We start from the raw sequence: 26,580 nt of genomic DNA, 5'->3' as shown, positions 1-26,580 counted from the left end.
TCGATTCAATAAACCGGTTGAAGAAAACGGTTCACCAGTTCTTTTGTGCTCGACGTAATGGCGTCATTGCCGATGATTGCCCTTGATTCAAGCCTTCGGTTTACCTGGGCTCATAACATTAGCACAGAATCAGTTCAGAATCAATCACCAAAAGAATCAGTTCAGTTCAGACGCTCTGTGTGTCGGTCTGCTTCAGTCAATGTACTGTTTGAGTACATGAATTACTCCGGGATATTGGTTTGTTTGAACTCAGAGGGAGTGTCAGCCACATTAAAAAAGTTAACAGCTTAAGTCATTTGTGGATTAATGGGTATTAGAGATGCGAACCGTTTAAAACGATTCAGTTCGATTTGGTGAACTGAATTATTCGTTCGCGAACCGGAAATCCAGCTGCTTTGATTTGAACTCCCTCTCACACAGACACGGAAGAGAAGACAATGCTGAATAAAGTCATCGTTTTTGCTATTTTTGGACCAAAATATATTTTCGATGCTTCAAAAAATTCCAACGGACCCTCTGATATCACATGGACTACTTTGATGATGTTTTTCTTACCTTTCTGGACATGGACAGTATACCGTACACACAGCTTCAATGGAGGGACTGAGAACTCTCGGACTAAATCTAAAATATCTTAAACTGTGTTCCGAAGATAAAAGGAGGCCTTACATGTTTGGAACAGCATAAGGGTGAGTTATTAATAACATAATTTTCTTTTTTGGGTGAACTAACCCTTTAAGTATAAGCAAAAACTATTATAAACAAGCATGTACGATAAAAAAAAAAAAGAAAATTCTAGTGAAGTAGTAGGAGTAAGAGTATATGATAGAAGAGTAGAAAAAGCCGAAATCTCATACCCTTGTGCTGTAGTTTGATATAGCAGTGGTCACACACTCGTGCCAGCTGATTCTTTAGGTATTCCAGGTAGTATTTATTGGATGAACACGCCTGACACACCACCTGTTGCCAGATCAAGCGCAAATCAGGCCTATTTGTTAATAAAAAAAAGAAACAAAAAAAGAAACAAAGACTAGAACTTATTTCTAACCTTTCCGCAGGCACGGCAGTGATGGCGTCTCCAGGTGAGCGTGAACTCACATGTGCAGATCATACACATGGTCGTTCTCAAATCTGGAATCCAGATAGGAGCTTTAGAGCCCAGCGGCAGACCATCATCAGAGATTCCCTCCGACTACACAGGGGGAAAAAAAAAGACAAGAGTGCTCTTTATCTTTATGATTTACCTTTTTCTTTAAGAATTTCTATGAGCTCCTTCAAAAAGTGTCTGAATATTGTCCTGCTATTATGTGTTGCTCTTAATTGTAAGCTCAGCCATTTGTTGTAGTGTGAATGCTAAGCAAAATCTGAACTTTTTCCAGAGATTTGACAGATTATTTTTCAGGAATTGATCTTCATCAGGCGCATTGATTGACATGACTTTCATGATAACATGTAAATTAACATGACCACCTTGTTGAATGATTGCATAATATTTTTAATAAAACTTTTATGAAAAAACAACAAAACTTTCATGAAACATACTTTTATATTTTCAACGGCAAGGTCAGTGTTTTAACTGTTTGAATTAACAAGCCCAATCAGCTATGGGAAATTTATGTGTGTATTATGTGTTTTATTTTTGTCACAGAATTAGAATTATGAATATATGACATTGGTCTTGGTATGCATATTTCTGGTGCATACGGTACTTAATATTTTATGCTTCATTTACTGTGTTAAGCTAACTGAGACTTGTTATAGCACTTATATATCTGTATATTTGTAAGTCGCTTTGGATAAAAGCGTCTGCTAAATGAATAAATGTAAATGTAACTGGCTATCATACATCAGTATTACTGCAAAAAATATGTTTTTGTGTTTTTTCTTCTTCTTCATGTATTCCAGTACAAATTAACATTCTTAAACCAAAATACATTTATTTGAGATGCAAAATTATTATTTTTTTAATTAGTTTAAGGAATTGGTAATTTATTAGAATTTACATTTTAAATGGCATTAGGTTGAATTAATTCTTCAAAAAAGAACCAATATCTCCCAATATGGAAGATATCAAAGGGTAAACAGTTTTAGTTTTCTTACCCCATTGGCTGATAATGTTTCCTAAGCAAGACGTAATAAACAAGACTTTGTATTTCATGTCATTTTGCATCTCAAGGAAACGCATGTTCAAAGAAAGTTGAAATATTTATGCTGAAAAATGAGAAAATCACTTTTAGCAGTATATACTCATGTCAGTGTAGACTATACATTTTTAAAACGATCTAAAAATCAATCACACAATGCACCCACCTCTTGGCTTCGACTGGAAAAGAAAGAAATCTTCTTTCTGGTGTAGTCATCTATTGCTTTAGCGATGGCTTCCAGCCATTCGTCTCTTTCTGTGGCTGAACTACAAACATAATTTACAGTCTGTGATTTCTATTTAATTAAACATAAGTACCAAATATTGATTTGGCACAAGTGATCAAAGCATCATCATAGTGTATAATTATTCTTTCCACTGCTATTTCTTTCATGTAGACCCCACACATAAATCATTATGTGTGTGTGTGTGTGTCTCTTACTTGGCAGACAGTATGAAGGAGCGTTCCACACTCTCTATGTTTAACTCATTCTGATAGGCCTCCTGACTTGGTTTGCTCACCTATTGAAGACGTGGGACACACATGTCATATCTCTTGTGAGTTTGTGTGTGTGTGTGTGAGGGAGTATTATGCTGGTGGATATCTGACCTTCATGCCAGCCAGAGAGAGCATGCTGTTGACTTTATACTGGCCAGACTGAACTGGTGTTGTGTACAGCAGAATATCATTGAACTGTTAAGAGAAAGACAATTTACTGAATCTGCAAAAATATTGTTTCGTGTCATATGCAGCAATTCTCTTGTATTGTAAATGACCACATTTATGCACATAGCAATATTTGTTTGTGGTCGCAGTTGTGTTTCTTTTTAGTTTTACTGCCTCAAATATGATTCAGTCGGTTGAAAATATACATTTTCTGGATTATTATCATTGATTAAAATTAAAATCTTCAAAATATTTGTTAACTGAAAAATATTTTTTTAAATATTAAGATGCAAAATTATTTTGTCACGTACACATTTATACAGACATACATATAACAATGTAGTGAAACGTAAATCAGGTTCACTCCATAGACTGTGAAATTATTTATATTATATAAGTATATAAAAATAAATAAACAGAGATAATAAGACCCGAACAAAGATGAAAAGCTCTAAAGCTAAATGAATGATGAAAAATAGAAATGTTGCTTTGGCAACTAATTCAGATAAGTTAAAGTTGTTGCACTAACTTGAAATAAAAACTAAAATACATGAAACCTAAATATCAGTATTTAAAATAAATAAAATAATAATAAAAATTACAAAAACACAGAGAAAATATAATTGTTTTTTTTTTATATTAATAAACACTATAACAGTATACTAAAAGAACACTTTAAATTTTATAAGAAACATTTTATCATCATTTAAATATCAACATATTTGACCGTAGTTTCTTACCAGGAAGAACATTCTGGGCTGCATAACTTTCCTGGAGAGTTTCATCAGAGTGCCCTCCTTTAAGAAAACCTGCGTGTGCAACAAGAGCTTGTTAGATTAGCAACACAGAGACATGATGAATCCGTTTTAAGTTTCTTACCCTGCCAGGCTGGACGATTTCATGGTGACCGTTCAGACTGTACTGAACCTGCATCAGCTTCTGAAAGTTATCCTAGCAAAAGTGAGATGCGTGTTATAAGACAAAGTCATTCATATTTATGAGGTCTTAATGGTGGTTTGTTGTGTTACCCCTTGCTTCATGATGTCGTTCGCGTGGTTCGCCACTTCTTTCACCACACTGAGAGCAGCTGGGTAAACCAAACAAACAGTAGTACAATAAACATTAAAAAAAATTGTTGAATGCCAATGATCAATAACATTAGGAATACCTGACCAGCATTTATGACTTTGATGAATGAGGTTTAAAAATATGAAGCTGGTCTAAGATAATGGCCATAGCTGTAATTGCTAGTTGATGTGAATTTTACCAGGTAATTTTATTTATTTACTAGGCCTTGGTCATTTACTAAAAGTGGCATCTTAGCTGCATAATACGAGTCCCTGCTCGTGTGTGTATTATTTCTTACTTTGTGTGTCTTTATAGTCAGATGAATCCTCAGGAAGGTTCTTCAAATAATCTGAGAGAGACATGAAAAGTACTTGGAAGATTCAAAATTGGTGGTTACAGAGATTTATTGTATTCATTAAATTGCTTCATGTTTAAACTCTTAACCTGCACCCAGACGCTTGTCTGAATGATACACTGAATAAAATAATACTACAAGCAAAAATATGGAATACAAAGAAATACAAATCAAAACAACAACAACAAATAAAACTATTTTAAAAACAAATAATACAATTGTTTCATTAAAAGCTACCCTAAAAAAATTGTTTTAAGGTGAGATTTAAAAATGCTGATTTTGAGCCTGCCTTATCTCAATAAGTAAAGAATTCCACAGTTTTGGAGCTAATGAAGAAAAAGCCCTATCACCCATCAATCTTAAACGGGTTAATGGAACAGTTAAAAGGCCTGTTTCAGATGAGAATTTAGCCAAAACTCAAAAAGTCCACTAGCTAAAACAAATGAAGTATCTGCTGTGTTTGGCTTCCTGTGATGGGCCTGCTATCCTCTTGTTCTACTGTTGATTGCAGTGTGTACTCATCTGATGGTGTGTGTGTACCTGTGAGCAGGAGCTGGTATTGAGGTATCCGCTGCACCGGTTTCAGCAGGTAATGCTTCAAAGCAAGATTAGCACAGCGTGGACTCATCTAAGAATAAAAAAAAGTGAAATATTAAAAGTGAAGCATTACCAAATGGAAAAAACTACCAAAAAACCCCCCCAAAAAAACATTGGCCTTGTTTCCATTAAAGATTAGCGCATTATCGTATTTTATAAATAAAGAATAAACTATTGCGAAGTGAAAGTGTTCCCATTAACCAATGTTATGCGATTAAAACACATTTTTTTTCCCTCTCGTGATAAGTCATATGGTAGGTTTATGTATAAAGTGCATACTGCAGTGGCTGGAGTGGTTGCATCTGAGCTGTAAAGCACCACAGACGTGTGCAGTGAAAATAGGGTTTATTAAAGCATTAATGGCAAGGAGAGCCCCTTATACTTAAGAGCTGTATAGCGGTACAATATAAGGTGTTTTTTTGGAGGTTATAGGTTATTTCTCATTGGGCGCATTTTCATTTTCAGTTTGCAATAATGATAACGGAAACGCAGTAAATTACTGTTTTCAAACAGGTTTCCCTATTAACAAAAGACCACTGAACATTGATTGCTCAGGGTAATAGTATAATATGGCAAGTAGAGCCCCTTATACTTGACAGCGGCCTCGTATGAGGTGTTTTTGGAGGATATAGTACATTATAAAAAATAATGTGACACACTAGGTCAGTGGTTCTCAACCACATTCCTGGAGGACCCCCATCAATGCATATTTTGCCTTAATCAAATACACTGAGTTATCTGTTTATTACTAGAGACTCACAGACTTGAAATGGGTGTGTCAGACATAGGAGACATGCTAAATGAGAAGTGTTTGGGGTCCTCCAGGAATGTGGTCGAGAACCACTTCACTAGGTGACCTGTAAATGCGAAAAAACAAACACTGTTTTCAATGCAGTTTTGTGAAATTTTCCTTTTTCTATTTGCCTTTAAAACCAACTAATTGGAGCATAAAAACCCTTTATTAGCGATATATATATATATATATATATATATATATATATATATATATATATATATATATATATATATATATATATATATATATATATATAGGAGTTTTTACAAAAAGTACATTTTCCATTGGGTGCATTTTCATTGCGCAATTTCAATTTGCAATAATGGCAATGGAAACTCAGTAAATTACTGTTTTCAAACAGGTTTCCCTGTTTTAAGAAGTACACATATCCCCTTTATCAAAAGTGAAGTGAAGTGAAATTTGCCAAGTATGGTAGCCCATACTCGGAATGGGTACTCTAGACTTAACCCATCCAAGTGCGCGCACACACAGCAGTGAGAAGTGAACACACACCCGGAGCAGTTGGCAGCTATATATCCAGCACCCGGGGAGCAACTAGGGGTTCAGTGCCTTGCTCAAGGACACTTCAGCCAGGGGTATTGAGGGTGGAAGAGAGCACTGTTCATTCACTCCCTCCCACCTACAACTCCTGCCAGCACCGAGACTCAAACCTGCAACCTTTGGGTTACAATTCCAACTCTCTAACCATTAGGGCACAGCTGCCCCAAAAGACCACTCAGCATTGATTAATAAGTGTAATAGTATGTTATGCAAAATATGTTATGTAGTATGTTATACAACTTGTATGTTGTAATTTGAGATCACTTCAAAAGTAAATTTAAATATCAGAAATATTTTTTGATCTACTAAATACAATATGATTGGAGAAAGCTTCTTTTCTGGTTTATTTCTATAATTATTATTATTATTATTAATGATAATAACTTTAATAATAATACATTTTCATTCCATCTTTCTGTATTGTCTGTTCATGAGCACAGCACTGCTTTGTTTACAGCCGTTAGCAGGAAAACTGTTATTTCTGCTGCTTCAAAAGTACCTTCTGCTGACAGATAATGAATTTGCATTTTCAGTAAGACTGTCTGATGTTTTCAGTATGTATTGTATATATTTTCCCTGTGGGAAGTACTATGCAACACATATAGTGTAAGTTTGTGGAAACACTGGTGTCTCACACACAAACATATGCTTTTATAGCATGATTTATAAGTGATTCGAATATTTATTTAATTCACATGTTATTAATCTCTTTTCATCATTGGGAGAGTGTATTTTTAACATCATTATAACGATATTTATTCCAATAAAGATGGACATGCACAAACTCCTACCTCAAACTGACGCACAACGCTAGCAAAAGGCGGATTTTTGCGACATTGTTCATCCAGCAGAGCCACATTACGGTCAAACTCTCGTATGTAGGTAGAGTACATCTTCAGATACGGACCTTTCTGAACAAAGATATCAGCCAATCTCTGATGATCAGACCTGCAGTAGTCAGAGAGATGCCCAGAAACAAAATTTAGGATTAGGATTTTTTTATTTATTATTTAGACTTCTTAAAAAGATCAATAAACACCATTCAAATTCTAAATACACCCATTCTTTTGCACCCTTTTTTGAACTCTCTCTACTGCTATCCACAAAACATACATACAGGTGCATCTTAATAAATTAGAATGTCATGGAAAAGTTAATTTATTTCAGTAATTCAACTCAAACTGTGAAACTCTTTATGTAATAAATAAATTCAATGCACACAGGTTCAAGTAGTTTAAGTCTTTGGTTATTTTAATTGTGATGATTTGGCTCACATTTAAAAAAAAAAAAACCCACCAATTCACTCTCTCAACAAATTAGAAAACTTCATAAGACCAATAAAAAAAAAAAAAAAAAAAACATTTTTACTCTAATGTTGGCCTTCTGGAAAGTATGTTCATTTACAGTACATGTACTCAATACTTGTTAGGGGCTCCTTTTGCTTTAATTACTGCCTCAGTTCGGCATGGCATGGAGGTGATCAGTTTGTGGCACTGCTGAGGTGGAATAGAAGCCCAGGTTTCTTTGACAGTGGCCTTCAGCTCATCTGAATTGTTTGATCTCTTGTTTCTTATTTTCCTCTCCTCCAAAATTTCTTGGTAAACGGGTGCAGTGACTTTAGTTTTCAAAAACACAATGGACCAACACCAGCAGATGACATTGCACCACAATGTTGCACCCTCCAGACTCAAGGACCTTGGTTTCCAAATGAAATACAAAACTTGCTCTCATCTGAAAAGAGGACTTCAATCCAGTTCTTCTCCTCCTTAGCTCAGGTAAGACAGCTCTGACGTTGTCTGTGGTTCAGCAAATTCCTTGACACGTCTGTGTGTGGTGGCTCTTGATGCATTGACCCCAAGTCCTCAGTTCTTGTGAAGTTCACTCAAATTCTTGAATCAATTTTGCTTGACAATCCTCATAAGGCTTTGGTTCTCTATGTTGGTTGTGCATCTTTTTCTTCCACACTTTTTCCTTGCACTCAACTTTCTGTTAACATGCTTGGATACAGCACTCTGTGAACAGCCATGTCTCAATTTGAATTGAATTACTGAAATAAATTAACTTTTCCATGACATTGTAATTTTTGAGATGCACCTGTACTACTCAAAAATTAAATGAAATTAGTTTGCAACACATTTATCACTAAAAATGTTTATGTGTGTTACCAGTGGGCCACTCTCTCCTCCAGCTCTTTCAGTAGGTCTTTATTGAGTTCGTAGAGTTGGGGCAGATAGTATAATATCTGATTCAACACTTTCTCCTCAACCGGCGGCTTCCCACTCGCACGAGTTGCTTTAGCAACTGCATCCCGGAAATCCTGACACAGAAATGAAGATGTTAGCCACTGCCAACAAAACAGAGACAGCTAGACAAGAAGAGTAATAGCAAAAAAACATCCATAAATACAAACCGTGACTTCATTTACTAGCACTTAAACTTCAATATAAGCACAAACAGTGCCAGTTTTCGAAATAAATTAAAAGGTACAATTAACAGCGCTCAATTAAACATTTCCAAACACAATCAGGGTAAAAACAAACAAACTGAAGCGCATAAACTGACAGCCCAGTCCTTCTACAGCTTTAACAGGAAGAAGAGAGAACATTTTCTCTCACACACACGTCTTTAGGACAGCTGTTCGGGGTCACGGCCAGACAAGTGGGTTAAAGGGAGGGTGGGTGTAATTTCTTTCCGAAACTCTCTCTGTCCGCTGATCTCTTATTCCTCTACCACAGTCTCTCTGGACAAGCTCTTCCTCTTGTCTTTCCTCTGTTGTCTCTTTCCTGTCTATTTTCACTTTTTTTTTCCTGACTTTCTAATTCTTTGCATCTCTCTGAATTGGGATGGATCAGGATGCAGCACTACTTAGCTAACTAGTTATCTAGTGAAGTTGAATGGAATGTATCTAGATTTGTATTTTTCTTAGAAATGGGGCTTTAAATTAGATAAATAAGTAAAAAATCACAATGTCTTGGCGTTGTTGTTATTGTTAACTAAAAATAAAACTAATGTCAGCGCCGATAGCCTTGTGGGCAGCTGGCTGACATACAGTGATGTTGCACTATGAGAGTCCCGAGTTCGAATCCCGGCTCGAGTCAGGACCTTTCCCGATCCTGCCCCCCACCCCCATCTCCACTTCCTGTCAAATTTTTAATCATAGTCAAAAATGCTTCGAAAATTGAAAATAATGTAAGAAAAATAGTTTGATATTTTTGATAAAGCTAAAATACAATATAAATATTATATAAAAAACTTTTTAACAAAAGTTTTGAAATGTTGGCCTTAATAATAGTTAAATACCAAATTTGCTAAAACTAACATTGAGATAACGGGGAAAAAAATCAAAGTTAAACAGAAATTAAAAACATACATGTTATAAAACTTACACATAAAACTACTAAAACCTAAACTAAAGTGAAAACTTAAAATATACAAATACAAATTTATTCAATATTATAATAAAGACTATAATAACATTGTTGCTTGGAGAGGGTTTAGCGAGTTGACAATATTCTGTGCTTTAGGATGCTAACAGTCTAATTTTAGCATGCAAACTGCCTGCATTCAATAATACTTTTCTGAAAACTACTATCAGACTTGAAGTTTGGTGAGTGATGTGTTTATAGTAATGATAACTTAGTCTCAAATAACGTAACATTTACCTGGCCCTATAGACTTCCTTTGTATTCCACTCATTAGTCCTTTTTCTTTTTCAAAAATATCAGAGACGAGTCTGAATATTATTTTGTGGCAATCAATATTATGCATCAAATGCTGTTGACAGCTGAACTTGAGTTCAACCTGGAAAATTTCAACACCATTGGATGGTTTTAAATTCATGTAATCACACATCCTTCATCCTGATAATACCCTTGCGCAGAGCATACAGCTGCTCATTAAAATCCATAAATAAACAGTCCTACTGTGACTGTGAAAATCAAACACTATTCCAGAACACATTCATGTGAAATTAATAAAACACAAACAGATGACTGAACCCAAACAAGTCCAGTGAAAATAGTGATGACTTACGATGTGAAGTAACTTCAGAACGTCCACAAACCTACAAAGACACAAACACATAACCAAAATATAACTCAATGAAATGATTCCCCCTAAATGTGTTCATATGAACTATTAAATATGAATATACATTAAATACTTTTTGTTTTTGTACATACACTTTCTCTGAGCTCTTGATCTCTGTTGCGATGTGGACCACCTTGTTCCTCTTTGCCCTCTCTACCTCCTAAAGACAAACATGTTAAAATGCTATTATAATAGAAGACCATTTTAGAATCTGTTATATGATTTTAAGTGCCGTCAATTTACCGTACACAGTTGCTACATCCAACCATTATTACCAACAGCATACAGCCTCATAGCAAAACAAATGCAGTGCTCCATGTGAGCTCTAGTGTGTGTGTGTGTGTGTGTTGTTATGGGCTGGTGAGAGGCTGCAGGCTTTATTTGGATCATGGTCTGTATAAATACAAGGCCAAAGTTTGACCTAAGCACCCCATGTTGCTCAGATTGGGGTGTGTCTGGGGGTCTCTCTGGATTACCTCGAGACAGAAAGTCTGTTGGACACACCTTCCCAAATCTGATTCATTCACAAGTGATTGGAGTTCCTACTTCTAAAGTTTTTCTCTTAATTACAAGATGAATAACAACATTCTTGATGCATTTAAAGAGATAGTTCACCAAAAAGGTGTTTACTTATCTTCACATCATACCAAACCTGTAAGACTTTTGTTCATCTTCGAGACACAAAACATTTTTAATTAAACCCGAGTTATTTCTATCCCTTCTTTAAAAGGCCAAAACATTAATGCTTCAAAAAGTTCATAAAGAAATTGAAAAAGTAATCCACATGAATTAAGTGGTTTAATCCAAATCACTTTAAATGATGAACAGATTTCATTTAGGCTTTTATTCAGTTAAAAACACTGATCACTGCACATATTCACTCATCAAATATGGTAAATGAAAGCTCAACCATACTTGTTAATTATCAATTAACAATTATCAATTTTTCTTTTATGCCAAAAATCATTAGGATATTAAGTAAAGGTCATGTTCCATGAAGATATTTTGTAAATTTCCTGCTGTAAATATATCAAAAATAAATTTTTGACTAGTAATATGCTTTGCTAAGAACTTAATTTGATCAACTTTAAAGGGAATTTTCTCAATATTTTGATTTTTTTTTTCACCCTCAGATTCCAGATTTTCAAATAGTATCCCAGCCAAATATTATTTTATTATAAATAAATAAAAATGTACCCTTATGAATGGTTTTGTGGTCCAGGGTCGCATATAAAATGAAAACAGAGATAGAATACAAAAAGAAAAGAGAAGCTAGTGTTCATTTTTTTAAAAGAATAGAATTAGAATAGAGAGTGCTAGAGTTAAATGGTCAAATAAAGATGGAAGATATGTGTTTTTAGCTGATTCCTGAAGATGGTTAAGGACTCAAACAAAACATGTTTGCACTGGAGCTTCCATTGCCTTAATTGATGTGCTCTGTGAATGTGTGTCAATCAATGTGAATAAAAGCCTACATTAAATCTTTACGTCGTAAAATCATGGCAAATTACTCAATTTTTTAAACTTTAATTTTTTGTGAACATGGCTTACAATGGAGGGATAGCAATTTCTCAGGTTTCATTAAAAATATCTTCATTTGTGTTGTCATTTCATTTCAGTCTTTTGTTCTGAGATTGGAATTTTCACTTTTGGAAGAACAGTTCTTTGAAATTCAATAAATAACTTCTAAGTGAAAACACAATATTCAGAAGTAAAAAACGTAGGACGGAATTTAATTTGGGGGATTTGACATATTTTTGGCAAATATGTTTTCCCGCCAACATGGTCTTTGTTAAATCAGCAGCTGGCCAGTATGAAGATGGAAGTTGTAAAAGGACTGTTAAGCTTTATCGACAGTATGTGTCATGCCAATGTATGCAGGTCCTTCTCAAAAAATTAGCATATTGTGATAAAAGTTCATTATTTTCCATAATGTAATGATAAAAATTAAAATTTCATATATTTTAGATTCATTGCACACCAACTGAAATATTTCAGGTCTTTTATTGTTTTAATACTGATGATTTTGGCATACAGCTCATGAAAACCCAAAATTCCTATCTCAAAAAATTAGCATATCATGAAAAGGTTCTCTAAAAGAGCTATTAACCTAATCATCTGAATCAACTAATTAACTCTAAACACCTGGAAAAGATTCCTGAGGCTTTTAAAAACTCCAAGCCTAGTTCATTACACAAAACCGCAAACATGGGTAAGACTGCTGTACAGAAAGCCATCATTGACACCCTCAAGCGAGAGGGTAAGACACAGAAAGAAATTTCTGAATGAATTGGCTGTTCCCAGAGTGCTGTATCAAGGCACCTCAGTGGGAAGTCTGTAGGAAGGAAAAAGTGTGGCAAAAAACGCTGCACAACGAGAAGAGGTGACCAGACCCTGAGGAAGATTGTGGACTGAGTCTGGAGTAGAATTACCCAGAGCCACCGTGCACAGGCGTGTGCAGGAAATGGGCTACAGGTGCCGCATTCCCCAGGTCAAGCCACTTTTGAACCAGAAACAGTGGCAGAAGCACCTGACCTGGGCTACAGAGAAGCAGCACTGGACTGTTGCTCAGTGGTCCAAAGTACTTTTTTCAATGAAAGCTAATTTTGCATGTCATTTGGAAATCAAGGTGCCAGAGTCTGGAGGAAGACTGGGGAGAAGGAAATGCCAAAAATGCCTGAAGTCCAGTGTCAAGTACCCACAGTCAGTGATGGTCTGGGGTGCCATGTCAGCTGCTGGTGTTGGTCCACTGTGTTTTATCAAGGGCAGGGGCAATAAAGCTAGCTATCAGGAGTTTTTGGAGCACTTCATGCTTCCATCTGCTGAAAAGCTTTATGGAGATGAAGATTTCGTTTTTCAGCACAAACTGGCACCTGCTCACAGTGCCAAAACCACTGGTAAATGGTTTAATGACCATGGTATTACTGTGCTCAATTGGCCTGCCAACTCTCCTGACCTGAACCCCAAAGAGAATCTGTGGGATATTGTGAAGAGGAAGTCGAGAGACGCAATACCCAACACTCTGGATGAGCTTAAGGCCTCTATCGAAGCATCCTGGGTCTCCATAACACCTCAGCAGTGCCACAGGCTGATTGCCTCCATGCCACGCCGCACTGAAGCAGTCATTTCTGCAAAAGGATTCCCGACCAAGTATTGAGTGCATAACTGAACATAATTATTTGAAGGTTGACTTTTTTAGTATTAAAAACACTTTTCTTTTATTGGTCGGATGAAATATGCTAATTTTTTTAGATAGGAATTTTTGGTTTTCATGAGCTGTATGCCAAAATCATCAGTATTAAAACAATAAAAGACCTGAAATATTTCAGTTGGTGTGCAATGAATCTAAAATATATGAAAGTAAAATTTTTAGCATTACATTATGGAAAATAAATCACAATATGCTAATTTTTTGAGAAGGACCTGTATTTGCTTGCATTTTTCTTTTACTTTGCAACGGTTAAACCATGCTAAAATTAAAGTAACTTAAAAATGAGTTATTCAACAAAGTTCGTCAACTTTGCTGAGGCCAGTATGCAAATTTATCACAATAATCTGAGGCATAATATTCATACTTTCAAAACACTGTGTATGTATTTCAGTGTTTATCCCAGTGCAATGTACTGTCTCATAAACTTCCATTGTATGTGGATTATTGTAAACAATTCTTTTTTAGTGTGTGTGTGTTTACTGTTTACTCTAACTAAGAGATGAGTTGAAATTATTTCCTGTGGTAATGGAAGAAACAATCAGAGATGTTGTCAGAGCTTATCTTGTGCTGAACCCGGCATGCCAAAAATGACAAACCGGTTTGCTGTGACTTACTTATGTCTGTCTGTGTAAAGGTGTAGTACCTCTTTGTCTATTGATTGGCTCAAGTCTTCTTTGCTGGAGTCCGAACTGTTGCCATCTTCCTCATTGGAGCTCATTCCATCCTCTGACAGATCACCACTCACAGAACATCTGTCATCAAACAGAAAGTCCAAAGTAAAAGCAATCAAACGTTTGTTACTGATAGATGGTAACTGGCTCACAAATATGTGCAAAAATAATAATACATACAATAAAAAATATAGTTAGATATTTCAAAATATTTTAAATTTTAAACTTTACCCTATTTATTTCCATTCATTGTATGGAAAAGTGCAACATGGACAATCTCCTAAATTTCTGCTTTTTTGCTCCACATCAGATATTATGTCATACATTTGGAGTGACATTCGAGGTGAGAAAAGCGAGTTTCAATTATGGGTGAACGGTTCCTTTAGCATCCAGAACCAGATAGCACAAGCAAACTCTCACAAACACTCATGCATTCACACACTCTCTGCCCTCTTTCTGGTTCCCCTCGCTCTCATTCTTTCTCCTGCAGCAGGACAGAGCTGCACTTGTTTACAGCTTATATAAACTCACTCTGCAAAGAGACACACACACACAAGCTCTCAAGTGCACAACCTCTCTCACACACTGAGATGCACAGGCAGGAGTTTGGAGTTTCTGTCATGCCTGGACAATTAGTGTGAAAGTTATTAAAAATATGACCTATCTATCTATTAATGGCACTCAAATTCAGAAGCTGGAATCTACCTCATTGAAAGAAAATGCATTAATTATAAAGAAAAAGGGAAACAAGTGGTGCAAGTAGTGATTTGCTGTTTTCACACCAATTGCACCATCAAGTTTTGTGCTCTAAATGGATTCTGATTTGATGGTCATCATAGGATAAGTAATAATGAAGGACTGTGCCTCAAAACATCTGACATTGGCAGAATTTAATCAAAGATCATGTCAAACTACCATTCAAAGACTACAGATTTTGGTCAAGGATCAGAGGAATCTTTAAGATTTTGAAAATTTGTAGAGTGTGCAAGGTCAACCGGGACACTGCACAGACTTCTATTGTTTTTATATACAGTCCTGTGCAAAAGTCTTGGGCCATTAATATGTAAAAAAAGATTTCAAGACAATTATTTATATTTTTTGCAGTAGTGTAATGTCTCCTAGACAATTGAAGAAACCTACCTAGAAAGCTACCTGAAAAACTCTGTGCAAGTGTACCAGGGTTTCCCACACATTGATTTTGTTCTTGCTTTTGTTCACACAGAGCTCGTTCCGGGACTGAACCAGCAATGTTACTAAGTACCCAACTGGGGATTGATCCCGGAATCAGTCCCAGGACGTGTTTGGGTTCACACAGAAGGTGACCCAGCAATGTTCCGGCAATTTTCTGGGTCCAAGGTGCAGTGTGAAAGGGGCTTTAGTGTTCTGTGCTTGTCTTTACAGCTAACAACAGAACAGTTAGCATGATTTGCTCAAAACATTTCGCCATGGTGTTAGAACTGGAACACCGTTGTCATTAGCAAAATGACAATGGTGGCGTCGTGCGTGGAAACATGCAGATTAAGAGGCGGTGATATTATAAAATCGCCTTACAATGCGCCAAGGTGGATCGAAATCGGAGCGGGTAATTTTTTCACAAGCTCGCAGAGAAATGCTTACCAAAAACATTATTAGATCCACCTTTGAATAGACAATAGTACAAATTTAACAAAGAATAAGGAGAAATGTCTGATAAGATGATGGCGAATGATTTGCAGATCCTGAGCACCAATGACAAATATCTAATCTTGTCAAATGTGTGGCAAGTAATGCTGCTCCCTATATAGTCCTTGTGATCTCAAAAGTAAAAAAGAAAGTAAAATGAGAGCACACAATCAAAAGCAGTTTCAGTAGCGGCTCCCTGATGCTTGCAATATATATACAGTTGCCTATAATTACCCAACGATATAATTGCCAAAAAATCTTTTTTTTTTTTTTATCCCGCCATCTTGTAGGCTATTTATTCCCTTTAGGGTTTCCGAAGTACCCTTTATTTCCTTTCCAAACACAAAACTGGGATGGAGCATATATTGCAGTAGAGGGAGTGTTGGGGGTGGGGGGGGGTTAACGTTGCGAAGTCTGTCAGCCATCGGCGATGGACAATGGCATCGTCTATTGGCCCAACCCTATTATATTTATAAAATCTGCAGTACATATATACATACAAGGAATGAATTCTTGAAATATATTTGATTTACAAGGGGGAAACAAGGGGGAGGGGGCAGTTCGACAAATAACGTAGCCTATATATGCTGAGGTTCAGTTCATTTTTGTGACGCGCTTAATTTGTTCAATGAAAGGAAATTAAAATGGGAGAAAGCGACATCCTATTTGATTCTTTATTTTACAAGAGCACAAAATTTTGTTTTTATTGTGAGTGTACAAGCCTTTAACGTAAACTCCTTTTTCTGTTTGTGAGAGATGCATTTAGAGTCAGCACATGGTCACTGTCTATTGTCTTTGTTTTCAAGTGCACAACTCACAGCATTTACTGTTCTTCTGTTGGCGGCTGGTTATCTAACAGCATTACATCGCTGTGGGCACCCCCTTCTGAATTGGAGGGGAATTGCCTGCATTTGTTGTAAGGCCTCATGCACCAAACCGAGATGTCCGTACCTTAAAGGTTATTTATGAATACATGTATTGTCCACCCCTATCTCATTGGACAATTAATGGCAAAAGGAATGTTTGGAAATGTAAACTGATATTCCCTATTGAAACACTACAGCAAAAGATAAATAAGCTTAAAACCATTTTTGTTTTGGTTTGTTCGTGAAAATATTTATGCCTTTTTGAACAGTATCGTATGGCTAGTTATAAGTACGATCACAAAACCCTAACCCATGTTTTTACAAAAAATATCCCCCAAGGTTTTGGGAGATTTTGTCAGGTTTAGCTCACTTCTGGGTACAAATCTGTCCCCAAAATATGGTTTAGTATGTACTTAGATGCATGTTTCACTCAAAGTGCTTCAGCATGACTCCCATTAAATGAGTGCCAAATCAATTTAAGTCCCACAGTTAAAGAAAGTTTAACTTAAATTTTTTTCAGAATGCAAAACTACTTTTAGATGCACTTCCTACAGAAATACATTTCAGAGTAAGTTTAAACATAAGATTTTGAAGATGTCTGCAGTTTAAACAAATAAGAAGTCAGGAAAGAAAGAAACAGATATTTGCATTGTTGCATGGTAAAACAGTATAAAACAGCGTTTACTGCATTGTGTAACTGAGAGATCAAAGATGATAATGTATTATTACTGGGATCAAGAGCTGCTGCCCACATGACTATAAAATATTTGTTGGTAACATCTTGCTGACAACTCTAAACACACGACCACAAACTTGATTCAATGTCCCATGCATCTGGAATGCAATTGCGAATTCAGCAAAATCCTGTAAGTTTTCACCGTCACTGAGACCCCTGACAAGTTGATGTGTGATAAAGGTCAAGAATGTGTTTACAAAGTCCAGAGTCATCACAGTAAACACACTCGAAGTCAAATGTTTGGAATTAATGCTTCTAAATTTATGATCTCTCGATTCTTTTTGATCTACAGGCTTGAAATTAGTTTTGTAGACATAAAATTAACCATGCTTACGCATGACTTTCTCTACTAAACTAAAGCAAAACTTTTATAAAAACACTTACTGCTGAGAAAAAGTAGCTGTGGGCATTGATGTTTTCTAATGATGTCAGTAATACAGTCAGCGGTTGGGATATTTTGCAATCAGAATGAGATGATTCATGGTTTGCTGATATGACTTGATTTTTGCTACTGTGTTGCAAATGCTGTAAATATAAAGCATGACTGTGAGCCAGAAGATTTCAGTTTAAAAAATTCAGAGAATGAGAGAGTGTGAGAGAAAGAGTGTGGGAGAATGAGAGAGAGGGTAAGGTTATTTTTCCAGTGGCTCAGCTCTCTTCTCTACAGACATTTCCTGCTCTGGCCACTGAAAATAACCCACAGGAAAGTGGCCCAACCTGGACTAAAAGAGTACTGTAACCCTCGCACACACTTCCATGATCACACAGATCAAACCAATATGGCGCACATTAATATATATAAAATATTAAAATGGGATCCAGGTTCTATAGTTTTGGGGTTAAACAAGCCATTCACAGCATAGACAACACCGTTTAACAATGACTTTGTTTAAAGATTTAATTACAGTCATAATTCCATGAGAACAGGGAAGTCCCCACCACAACTATAATGACACAGAGGAATAATACTGTTGTAATCACTTGCAGCAATCACGTTTCTCCAGCTGATGAATAATAAAAACATTCACAGTCCATCAGAATCCACCAGGTTGTAAAGAGCTCAAGCATTTAAAGCAGCAGATGACATAATTGCAACACACGTTGATAAAAAAAATATTATCCATCAGTGGACGTTCATATACTTATCATTATTGTTATCTTTATAGTAACTGTTGTTGTTGAGACCAGGTTAATGTTGCGCAGGCATTCAATCAGGAAAGATGTGACTATATATTGTAATTTACAGACATGACTTGGACCTGTGTGAAAATGTTTTTAGGTATTCTACTGACTGCCTGATTAGAAAATATAGCTTGTTGATCTATCAAGTCTTAACCGAGGTGGCCTTTTTTCAGAACAGTAGTGTAGTTATGTCTGTTATTAAGGTAATAGTGATAGTTGTATCTTTTTTAGAAGCCATTTCGGCTGTATCTATGTCATCAGTTTTTTGCACTTTTCTCAGTATTATCAAAGTCCCTTTAATGCAAGTCATGTGAATCGGTGGCCATCTTTGAAATGTCTTTCAGCAACAATGTCATAAATGTAGATTCTTTTGCTCAAAAAGCATTATAAAAAGTGTTTTTTTTTTTTCAGGCTAGATCAGTCTGCACGTGCAGTCACGCATGGACTTTACTGATTAGCGACTGACTCTTTCATTCAGAAGACTGGGCTTCCTGCAATTGAGTGTCCATATTGAGCATTTCATTTTTTCCATTCAAAACCATACGAGTGACACGTCTTGGGTATTTGATAGTCTTTGGTATTAATCCGTAAGTTCCGTATCAGTTACAAAATATTATAAATAGCCTTATACCAAGCTACAATCCATCATGCTCCCTAAGGTCACAAAACACTGGACTTTTGGTAGTTCCTACAATAGCAAAGTCCACTAAAGGAGGTAGAGCTTTTTCGCATTTGGCTCCCAAACTCTGGAATAGCCTTCCTGATAATGTTCAGGGTTCAGACACACTCTCTCTCTTTAAATCTAGATTAAAACACATATCTTTCGCCAAGCATTCAAATAATGCATCTCATAATGTTGGACTTCAGTTATATCTGATCAAATGCACATTATTAATCTTTAGCTTGGTTAAACTAATTAATTTTACTTTGTTGGAAAAGCAGCTACGCTAATGAGATCTCTATTTTGCCAATTTACAGAAGCTCCAGTCTGGATCCAGAACACCTGAGAAGAGATGATGCCAACCTCAGAGGACCCCAGATGATGCTAACTAGGGCTGTCACTTTTGTGAAAGAATCATTTTCAATTTTTAAGACATAAGTGTTCATAGAATCGATTGTAAAAAAACAAAAAAAGACTTTTCCTTTTTCAACGTCAAACAACGGACGAAGGTAAAGAGAGCGCTGGAAACGCACAAGTCAGCAATATTTCTTATTTATTGGCATGAAGTTTCGTGCAGAACAACAAACCACCACAGGAGTGCAACATTCTCGAAAAAAATATATATGCAGAGGGGACGGCTGCCATAACAAATGAAAAAGAACACTGCAGGCTGATTTAGGCAATTCATAAATCTCCAAGATTATTTTAAATAATGATTCAATCCATTTCAAACAACTGTTCAAAACGAAGATGCACTCCGACCGCACTGATGTCCCAGGGACACACAGGTACAGCTGCGCAAGGTGGGGGTATGTGACGATTGGGGTGGGGCCAAGAGACGTGGGAACAAGGAGTGAGGCCAGGTGTAGTGATTGGAGATGAGCTACACCTGCTACCCACCACCTGTCTCGAGTCCCACGTAGGAGATTGAAGGATATAAAACTGGAGCGACGACCGTGAAGGATGAGAGAGGACTAGGCCTGGGCCATTATTTTATGTTTTGCTTTTTATTTATGCGCACCAGTCGTCCGTGAGGGGCTGGTGCGCTGTTTTGTGTTTATTTGTGATTATTAAAGTTTCATTTTGATTGTGCGCCGGTTCCCGCCTCCTTCTTCCAGATGAATATGGAGATTTTATCATTACAGGGTATTACTGCCAATTTTCCACCACAAAAGCCAGTCACTGTCAGCTTGCAATGGTCCTTTTCATAACTCAGAATTTCCTGTAACTAGATGCGGGAATGAGGCGTATGAGGTGAATGAGGCGTAAATGCGTCTTTACATTGACTTAACATTGAAATCATTCGTGCCAGATGCTCTATTCGTTTGGTGTGAACGCAGCATAAGAGGACGCTTTCGACGTCACTGGGTCTGGCGCGTAAAATTGCTGGTATTTTCTGTCTAGCTTTCGCAAGGCATACTGCACTTTCGGAATTCTTTATTTTCTTTTTCTGCTTGTTTGTGAGTTTTGTTACATCTATATTTTTTAATTGTTTAATTATTTTAACATTAATAGTGTACATATTTGGTTAAAAACGATTCCCTATTTTCATTTTCGAAATGTTTTTTGGTTGGTCCGATCGATTGTGCAATCGATTTTCGAACTAAAAGTGACAGCCTTAATGCTAACCCTGAAACCACATACAGAACTACCACATTTAGCTACAAGTGTGATTGCTGGTAATAGTGTTCATCATCTGTTTGACCCTAACCCTAACGCCTTTTATAATTTTTTCTGAAAAATGTACATAAACTGACAGTCACCACTGATAAGCTACTACTAAATATAGTAGCTATACAAATAAACTTGAATTGAATTATTCACAAAAATGTACTCTTATAATCTAATCACTGTGCTATATTGTGCATGTGGTCGAATTAAAGAGGAGAATTCAAATCAAGTGTGTCGAAAGTTTTCATGAACTTTTTCCATATATCGTGTTCCAAACATGAACCAGCACTGTGTATGCACACATATCATGTCTTCTATTCTTCAAATGAAATATGTGCAAATAAGGGCACTGATACAGTAGTACGCAATGACATGATGGATTATGATGATGCCGTTCCTATGTCGCAATTTTTTGTGCTCAAATTTGTTATTTGTAATGTAGCTGCACGGAAACAGAAGTTTGAAAGGGCCTTTATAGCTGCCAATTATACACTTTGGGGGGTTTTGTTATTAAAAAACAAATAAGAAAGCCCAGCCCAGGTGACAGAAATTGTAACTCAAAAGGAACATATAATTACTTTCTGAAAATTGCAATGAGTTACTTTTTATGGAATAAAACGATATTTTAATGCATTGCTTTAAAAAGTAACTTTCCCCAACACTAAGTACACATAATCATAGAAAACTTTTCTCAATGTCTTCGCAATTAAACATACTGTAATACCAAATTTTTACCTAAATTGCTCAAAGGGAATGTGTTATATGTTTTTAATTTAGGAATCATAGTTGAATTGTTACAAAGCCGTTACCATATCTGTAACCTCAGTCAATCACAGTACATCCCTCAAATCAAAACATATTAAACAAGACAACTGTAGTTCAGGATGGTGATTTGAATAATGTCATATATGCACAAACTCACCTGTTCGCCTCACATGGTTCCTGAATTTCATACACGCCTGTGTCCACATCCTGGCTTGAATAAACCCAGGGCAGGTTCATGTACTCCGGAATCTCCTCATATAATGGGACATTCTCGTATTCCACTCCGCAGTCTGCCTCACTGTCATCTTGAGCTTCTTCATCATCGCCAGGACCAACCTGATTAGTGGGCGTGGCTTCATGCTCCTCGTATTCAGCATCAGTACGAGTGCAATCCAGCGATTGTCCACTGCGAAGCAACTTCGGAAGCAACCGTGCACACACACGCAGCTCTAGAAGTTTCCGCAAGCTACGGCGCGTTTGATCGGAGCGCACCAACTGCTCAGAAGATTCGGATCCTGAATCCACTCTCTGAAGATCTGCAGAGGAAAACGACTTTGCCCTCTGTTTAACAAAAACAGATCCCAGACCTCCAGCCTGTGGTTGGCTGTTACTGCGAGCCGACTGGTTTCTACTGAAGAGAGGGATGTTAGGAAGAGCGACACGCCATGAAGGTTTCTCCTGAGGAGGTGCCGGAAGTTCTCTAAATATGGGAGGACTGGAGTTAGGAAGTGGAGGAGGAGTGTGCGTTAGCGGAGGCGTATTTTGCTTTCGCAACATGGCGGATGCGGGAAGACTGTTTCGTTGGGGCTTTTTAGGCATGACTTTCGGTGACTTTTCCTCCCCGCCCAGAGACGTCTTGGTTATAGCTTCCACTTGTGATCCACAGCTGAGCTTAATCTGTTTAGGAAGACTCTGAGTTATTGGGTATCGAGCAAAATCTCCATATGCACAATCTTCTTCATCATCATCATCATCATCTTGGACCTCCTCATCTTTACACTCGACCTCTTTAAGATCTTGGTGGCAATGCAAAAGCAGGTTGTCTACTGATGTTGAGGCCTTGCATGAGGAATCAACCATTTGTGAAAGGGATTTCTGTCGAAGTGGTGGAGCTGGAGGTTGCGACCCCTCCTCCGCAGCTGTGCTCATGGAAGCTAAAGTTACACCATTTGTTGGAACTGAATAATGGGTGGAGTCTAGATCAGGAGGCATGTCTTCAGTATGTGCACTGTGAAAAGAGTCTACATTGTGCAAAGAATCAGTGTTGGTTGAGGATTCAGTGTCCGTGTTTTCCACATTATCTTTAGGGGAACATAAATTTAGAGGTGTGTCCGTGTAGGTGTGACAGCTTTTTGAAGTGTTTTGGGGATTTTCTAGTAATGTGTCTGTCTGAACGTGTTCAGGAGTCTCTGTAGGTGTATCTGCTTGAGTGTCCAAAGGTGCAATTTCCACAACATTCTGCCTAAGAAGCGCCCTCCGAGGGCGTCGTGGATGGGGTATGGGGAGTGGCTTGCTGGGGGGTGCAGGAACACTATCAATGCCACTGGGGCAAGAGCTAAAAATAGAGTTCCCAGTGTGTTTCTGGTCTGCAGACCATTCCTGCAGACTTTCCGTAGGACTGTTTTTTAGGATCGGCACAGATGTTTGTTTTTGTGTACCTGCCTGGTCCTTTTCTAGTGTGGCAGAGTTTGGTTCTTCCTGTGCCTCTGTTGAAGCGTGGGATGAGTCTGTTGGAGCATGCATTTGTTCCCGTTCAGATCGGGAAGCATGTTCCAGTGTGTCATTGTAAAACAACTGTTCTTTTGGAATGTCCCCCTCTTTGAAAACACCTACCTCTGCTGTTCCACATACTTCCTTAGAATCATCTGATTTGCTGTTACCTAGCTGATGACTTTGAGTACTGGGTGGTATAATGTAATGTGACAGGTGTGAGGATAGTAGAGCAGGACCTCCATTTTTGGAGACAGGGGGATGTTGGGTTTTGCAGGGATCTTGTCTTGGCTGGAGAGGTTTCTGAGGGGCTTTGGGCAAACATGGTTTGGGGGCGACAGCAGGTTTTCCTCTGTTGTGTGCGGTGGGTGAGGGTGAAGGCAGCAGGATCTCTGGTTTTGGGGCGATGGGGGGAGGTGAGGGTTTCTGTGACTGAACCAGCTTGGGTTTGGGGGCAACTGGTGGTTTCTTCATTCCTACATAAACTCACACAGAGAAGAAAGAGAGGGAGCTACATGAATTCCATGAATAGACTTGCATACCACATACACACAGCTGAACACGATGGCTCATGACTTGAGTGCAAGACTGAATTGCAGCTCTGAAACATACATTAGTATCTGCACAAAGAAACTTGATTTATCTGATTCTCTGCTATTAAGACTGTGTGAGGTTCTGTAAATATAGCTCCAGTATGAGTCATTATCAGGTCAAGATTTTGCCATCTTTCACAATAATGCTTAATAGCATATTATAGTAGAGCATTCTAAACAGTGGCTTCTAATATACAAAATCTAATATCAGACCTTTCCTTTATAGCCCTTATAAAAAGCACTGATTCTTGAGAAAAAATAGGCTACAGGCATGCAAAAATAAAAGTTCATGTAAAGCATGTGAGTTTAACATTTTGAGGCATTCACCTATGTTTGGATGTTGAAGAGCATTCATCTTTAAGAATGAATGGATAAAACAAAGTCTAATTAGCTCCATTTATTGTATTGAAGGAGATGACAGCTCCGTATTTTACATATCATACAGGTATCAAATGTTGTAGCCACTTTGTTTTTCTTGTGTTGTTATTAGGGCTGTACAATTAATCGAATTTCTAATCGCGTTTACATTTACGGATGCCACAAGTACATAATCATTCAAAGTAGCAATTAATCGTTCAAAGTCCACTTATGTTAATCTGCACGCTTAAGATGCTTTTTTTTCTTTCTACATGTTATCTTAAGGGTTTTCCCATTGTTTTAGTGTTAGTTTAACATTATAATACCATGGTATTATAATGTTATAAAAATGATGTTAAATGTGTTAAAATTAAATGTTTCTTTGATCGCAGGAGTAATATACATTTTTAAAAAGCAGTTATTTCAAATAGTAAAAATATTTCACAATCTTACTGCTTTTGCTGTATTTTGGATCAAACAAACGCAAGGTTGGTGATCTTTAAAAAACATATTATTATTTTTTTTTTACTTGAAGTGTGTAAGTTGTAAAAGAGAAAATATAAAAATGATTAGTGCAATCTAAATTATATATAACTCAGTTTCTCCTCAGCCAATGTTAATGTTGTTGAGATGATGAAATTACAGTTGAAGGATGGTTTTGATATTGCCTGATTTATAAATGTTCTCATAAACATACTTAAGTCTCAGATATCATAGAGACACAGCTGTTTTCTAAACATACATTTTTGTATATCCATCTTAGTTTATAAAATGTAATCTATATGAACTACAGAGTTACAGACACAAACTGGAAATGTTGCTATGTTCAGAACTAATAACAGGCATGGGATACATCCTACAAAATGCAGTTACTACTATTCTTGTTACTGTTACTTCCATAAAAAACATATTATAAATATTATTTAAAAAAAGATGTTTACATGGTTTGAAGCAGATCCTGTTAGTTTTAAGGTAACTACAGTTATCATAGAAACTTTGTGCATGAGACCACATCATACAGTGGGATATTTCGATCTCAGACCTCTCCTTTTACATATGCCACAATTAACGATAAAAGGAGAAAACATTTGTGTTGATTTCGCTGAATTCACTAAGGCAGCGCTCTCGGGAAAAACAACAACAAGTCGGATTTGTTGATGCTCTCTTGAGGAAATGTGGTCTTCCTAATCCAAGACTTGATCCCGGAGGCGCCCTCCTCCGTCGACCCGGAGCTCGTGCTTCAGTCCGGATCCAGGAACCGAGCTCACGCACCGTCTCTCGCCCGGAGTCCCCGCTTCTCCACCGACAGCACGCGAGACCGAGTCATCATCAGGCGGATGTCCTCCGAGAGAGAGAGTTTCTCACAGCAGTGGAAAGACAATCACGGGACACTTCCACGTTTTCCTCCTCGGTTAAACCCTCCATAACAGCGTCCATATCGATTGACGAGAACAAAGGAAAAAGTCAACTTTAACCAAAATGGTTATTTGTGTGTATAAAAACCCAAGGGACTGGGGAAAGCAGATAAAGAAAGGTTGAAACAAAAGAATTAAGTCAAATCAAAGTAACGTTATTCCGTGCGGTTTCAATTATATACGCCTGGGGGATAGAAACCTGGATAAGGCTGGAAAGACAATATCCCTTCAGGGTTCAGCTTTTAAACATGACAAAATAACACAACATCGTCCCTTAGTTAACTTACCTTCTTCATCCAGGAATGTGTTGTGCTTGTTTTAAGTAGTTCGTCCCGTTAGCACAATATTAGCCTCTAACACAGAATGGGAATACTGAGGCTGCTAAGTTACTTCTATAAAGTTGAAACACTTGGAAATATTTTAATGAAACCGTTGAAAATAGCAAATTCTAACCATAAAACCCCTAGGTTTCCGACTTCCCTGCCTGGAGTGCCCTTTCAACAGAAGTAGCTGATGTTTATTCATCCAGGAAACTAACCTGTACTCATGATCCCCAAACGACTCGCTCTACTCCATGAATGAGCTGCATTCAGCACAGTTCCTTCAGATCCAGCTCTTCTCTTCTCTTCTGGAGGGAGCCATTGCACGTCCTGAAAGGAGAGACAACTCGATGTATTCAAAAAATCTTTGTATTTCTAATAAGTCTGAACGTGTCCCATGCTTGCCATGGTTTTAGCCATCGCTTTTTTATGTAAAGCTGGAACGGCGAAGTCCAGTCAAAGAGTTCAATAAAAACTCCCTAGA

General features: G+C 37.2%; 1 protein-coding gene across 6 annotated transcripts in view; it reads right to left on the bottom strand.

Annotated features, from left to right (window-relative positions):
• Positions 1–26,580, bottom strand: part of LOC113061233 (FYVE, RhoGEF and PH domain-containing protein 6-like) — a 31,832-nt gene extending 5,252 nt beyond the window's left edge. The window contains exons 1-18 of one of the 6 annotated variants that reach the window (XM_026230281.1): positions 26,315–26,580; positions 25,634–25,780; positions 21,859–23,887; positions 14,131–14,239; positions 10,369–10,436; positions 10,220–10,250; positions 8,353–8,504; positions 6,979–7,135; positions 4,774–4,861; positions 4,177–4,227; positions 3,839–3,897; positions 3,690–3,761; positions 3,551–3,619; positions 2,754–2,837; positions 2,586–2,665; positions 2,311–2,410; positions 1,049–1,192; positions 858–960 (exon numbers count right to left, since the gene is read on the bottom strand). In XM_026230281.1, coding sequence (XP_026086066.1) covers positions 858–960; positions 1,049–1,192; positions 2,311–2,410; positions 2,586–2,665; positions 2,754–2,837; positions 3,551–3,619; positions 3,690–3,761; positions 3,839–3,897; positions 4,177–4,227; positions 4,774–4,861; positions 6,979–7,135; positions 8,353–8,504; positions 10,220–10,250; positions 10,369–10,436; positions 14,131–14,239; positions 21,859–23,887; positions 25,634–25,691 — 3,454 coding nt within the window. In that variant the 5' untranslated portion in view covers positions 25,692–25,780; positions 26,315–26,580. The other 5 variants (XM_026230273.1, XM_026230290.1, XM_026230300.1 and 2 more) reach the window with 5 other exon arrangements.

Source organism: Carassius auratus, chromosome 4, assembly GCF_003368295.1.
Source record: "Carassius auratus strain Wakin chromosome 4, ASM336829v1, whole genome shotgun sequence".
NCBI lineage: Eukaryota > Metazoa > Chordata > Actinopteri > Cypriniformes > Cyprinidae > Carassius > Carassius auratus.
Note: the sequence above shows the minus strand (reverse complement) of the source record. Positions and strands in the feature narration are given on the sequence as shown.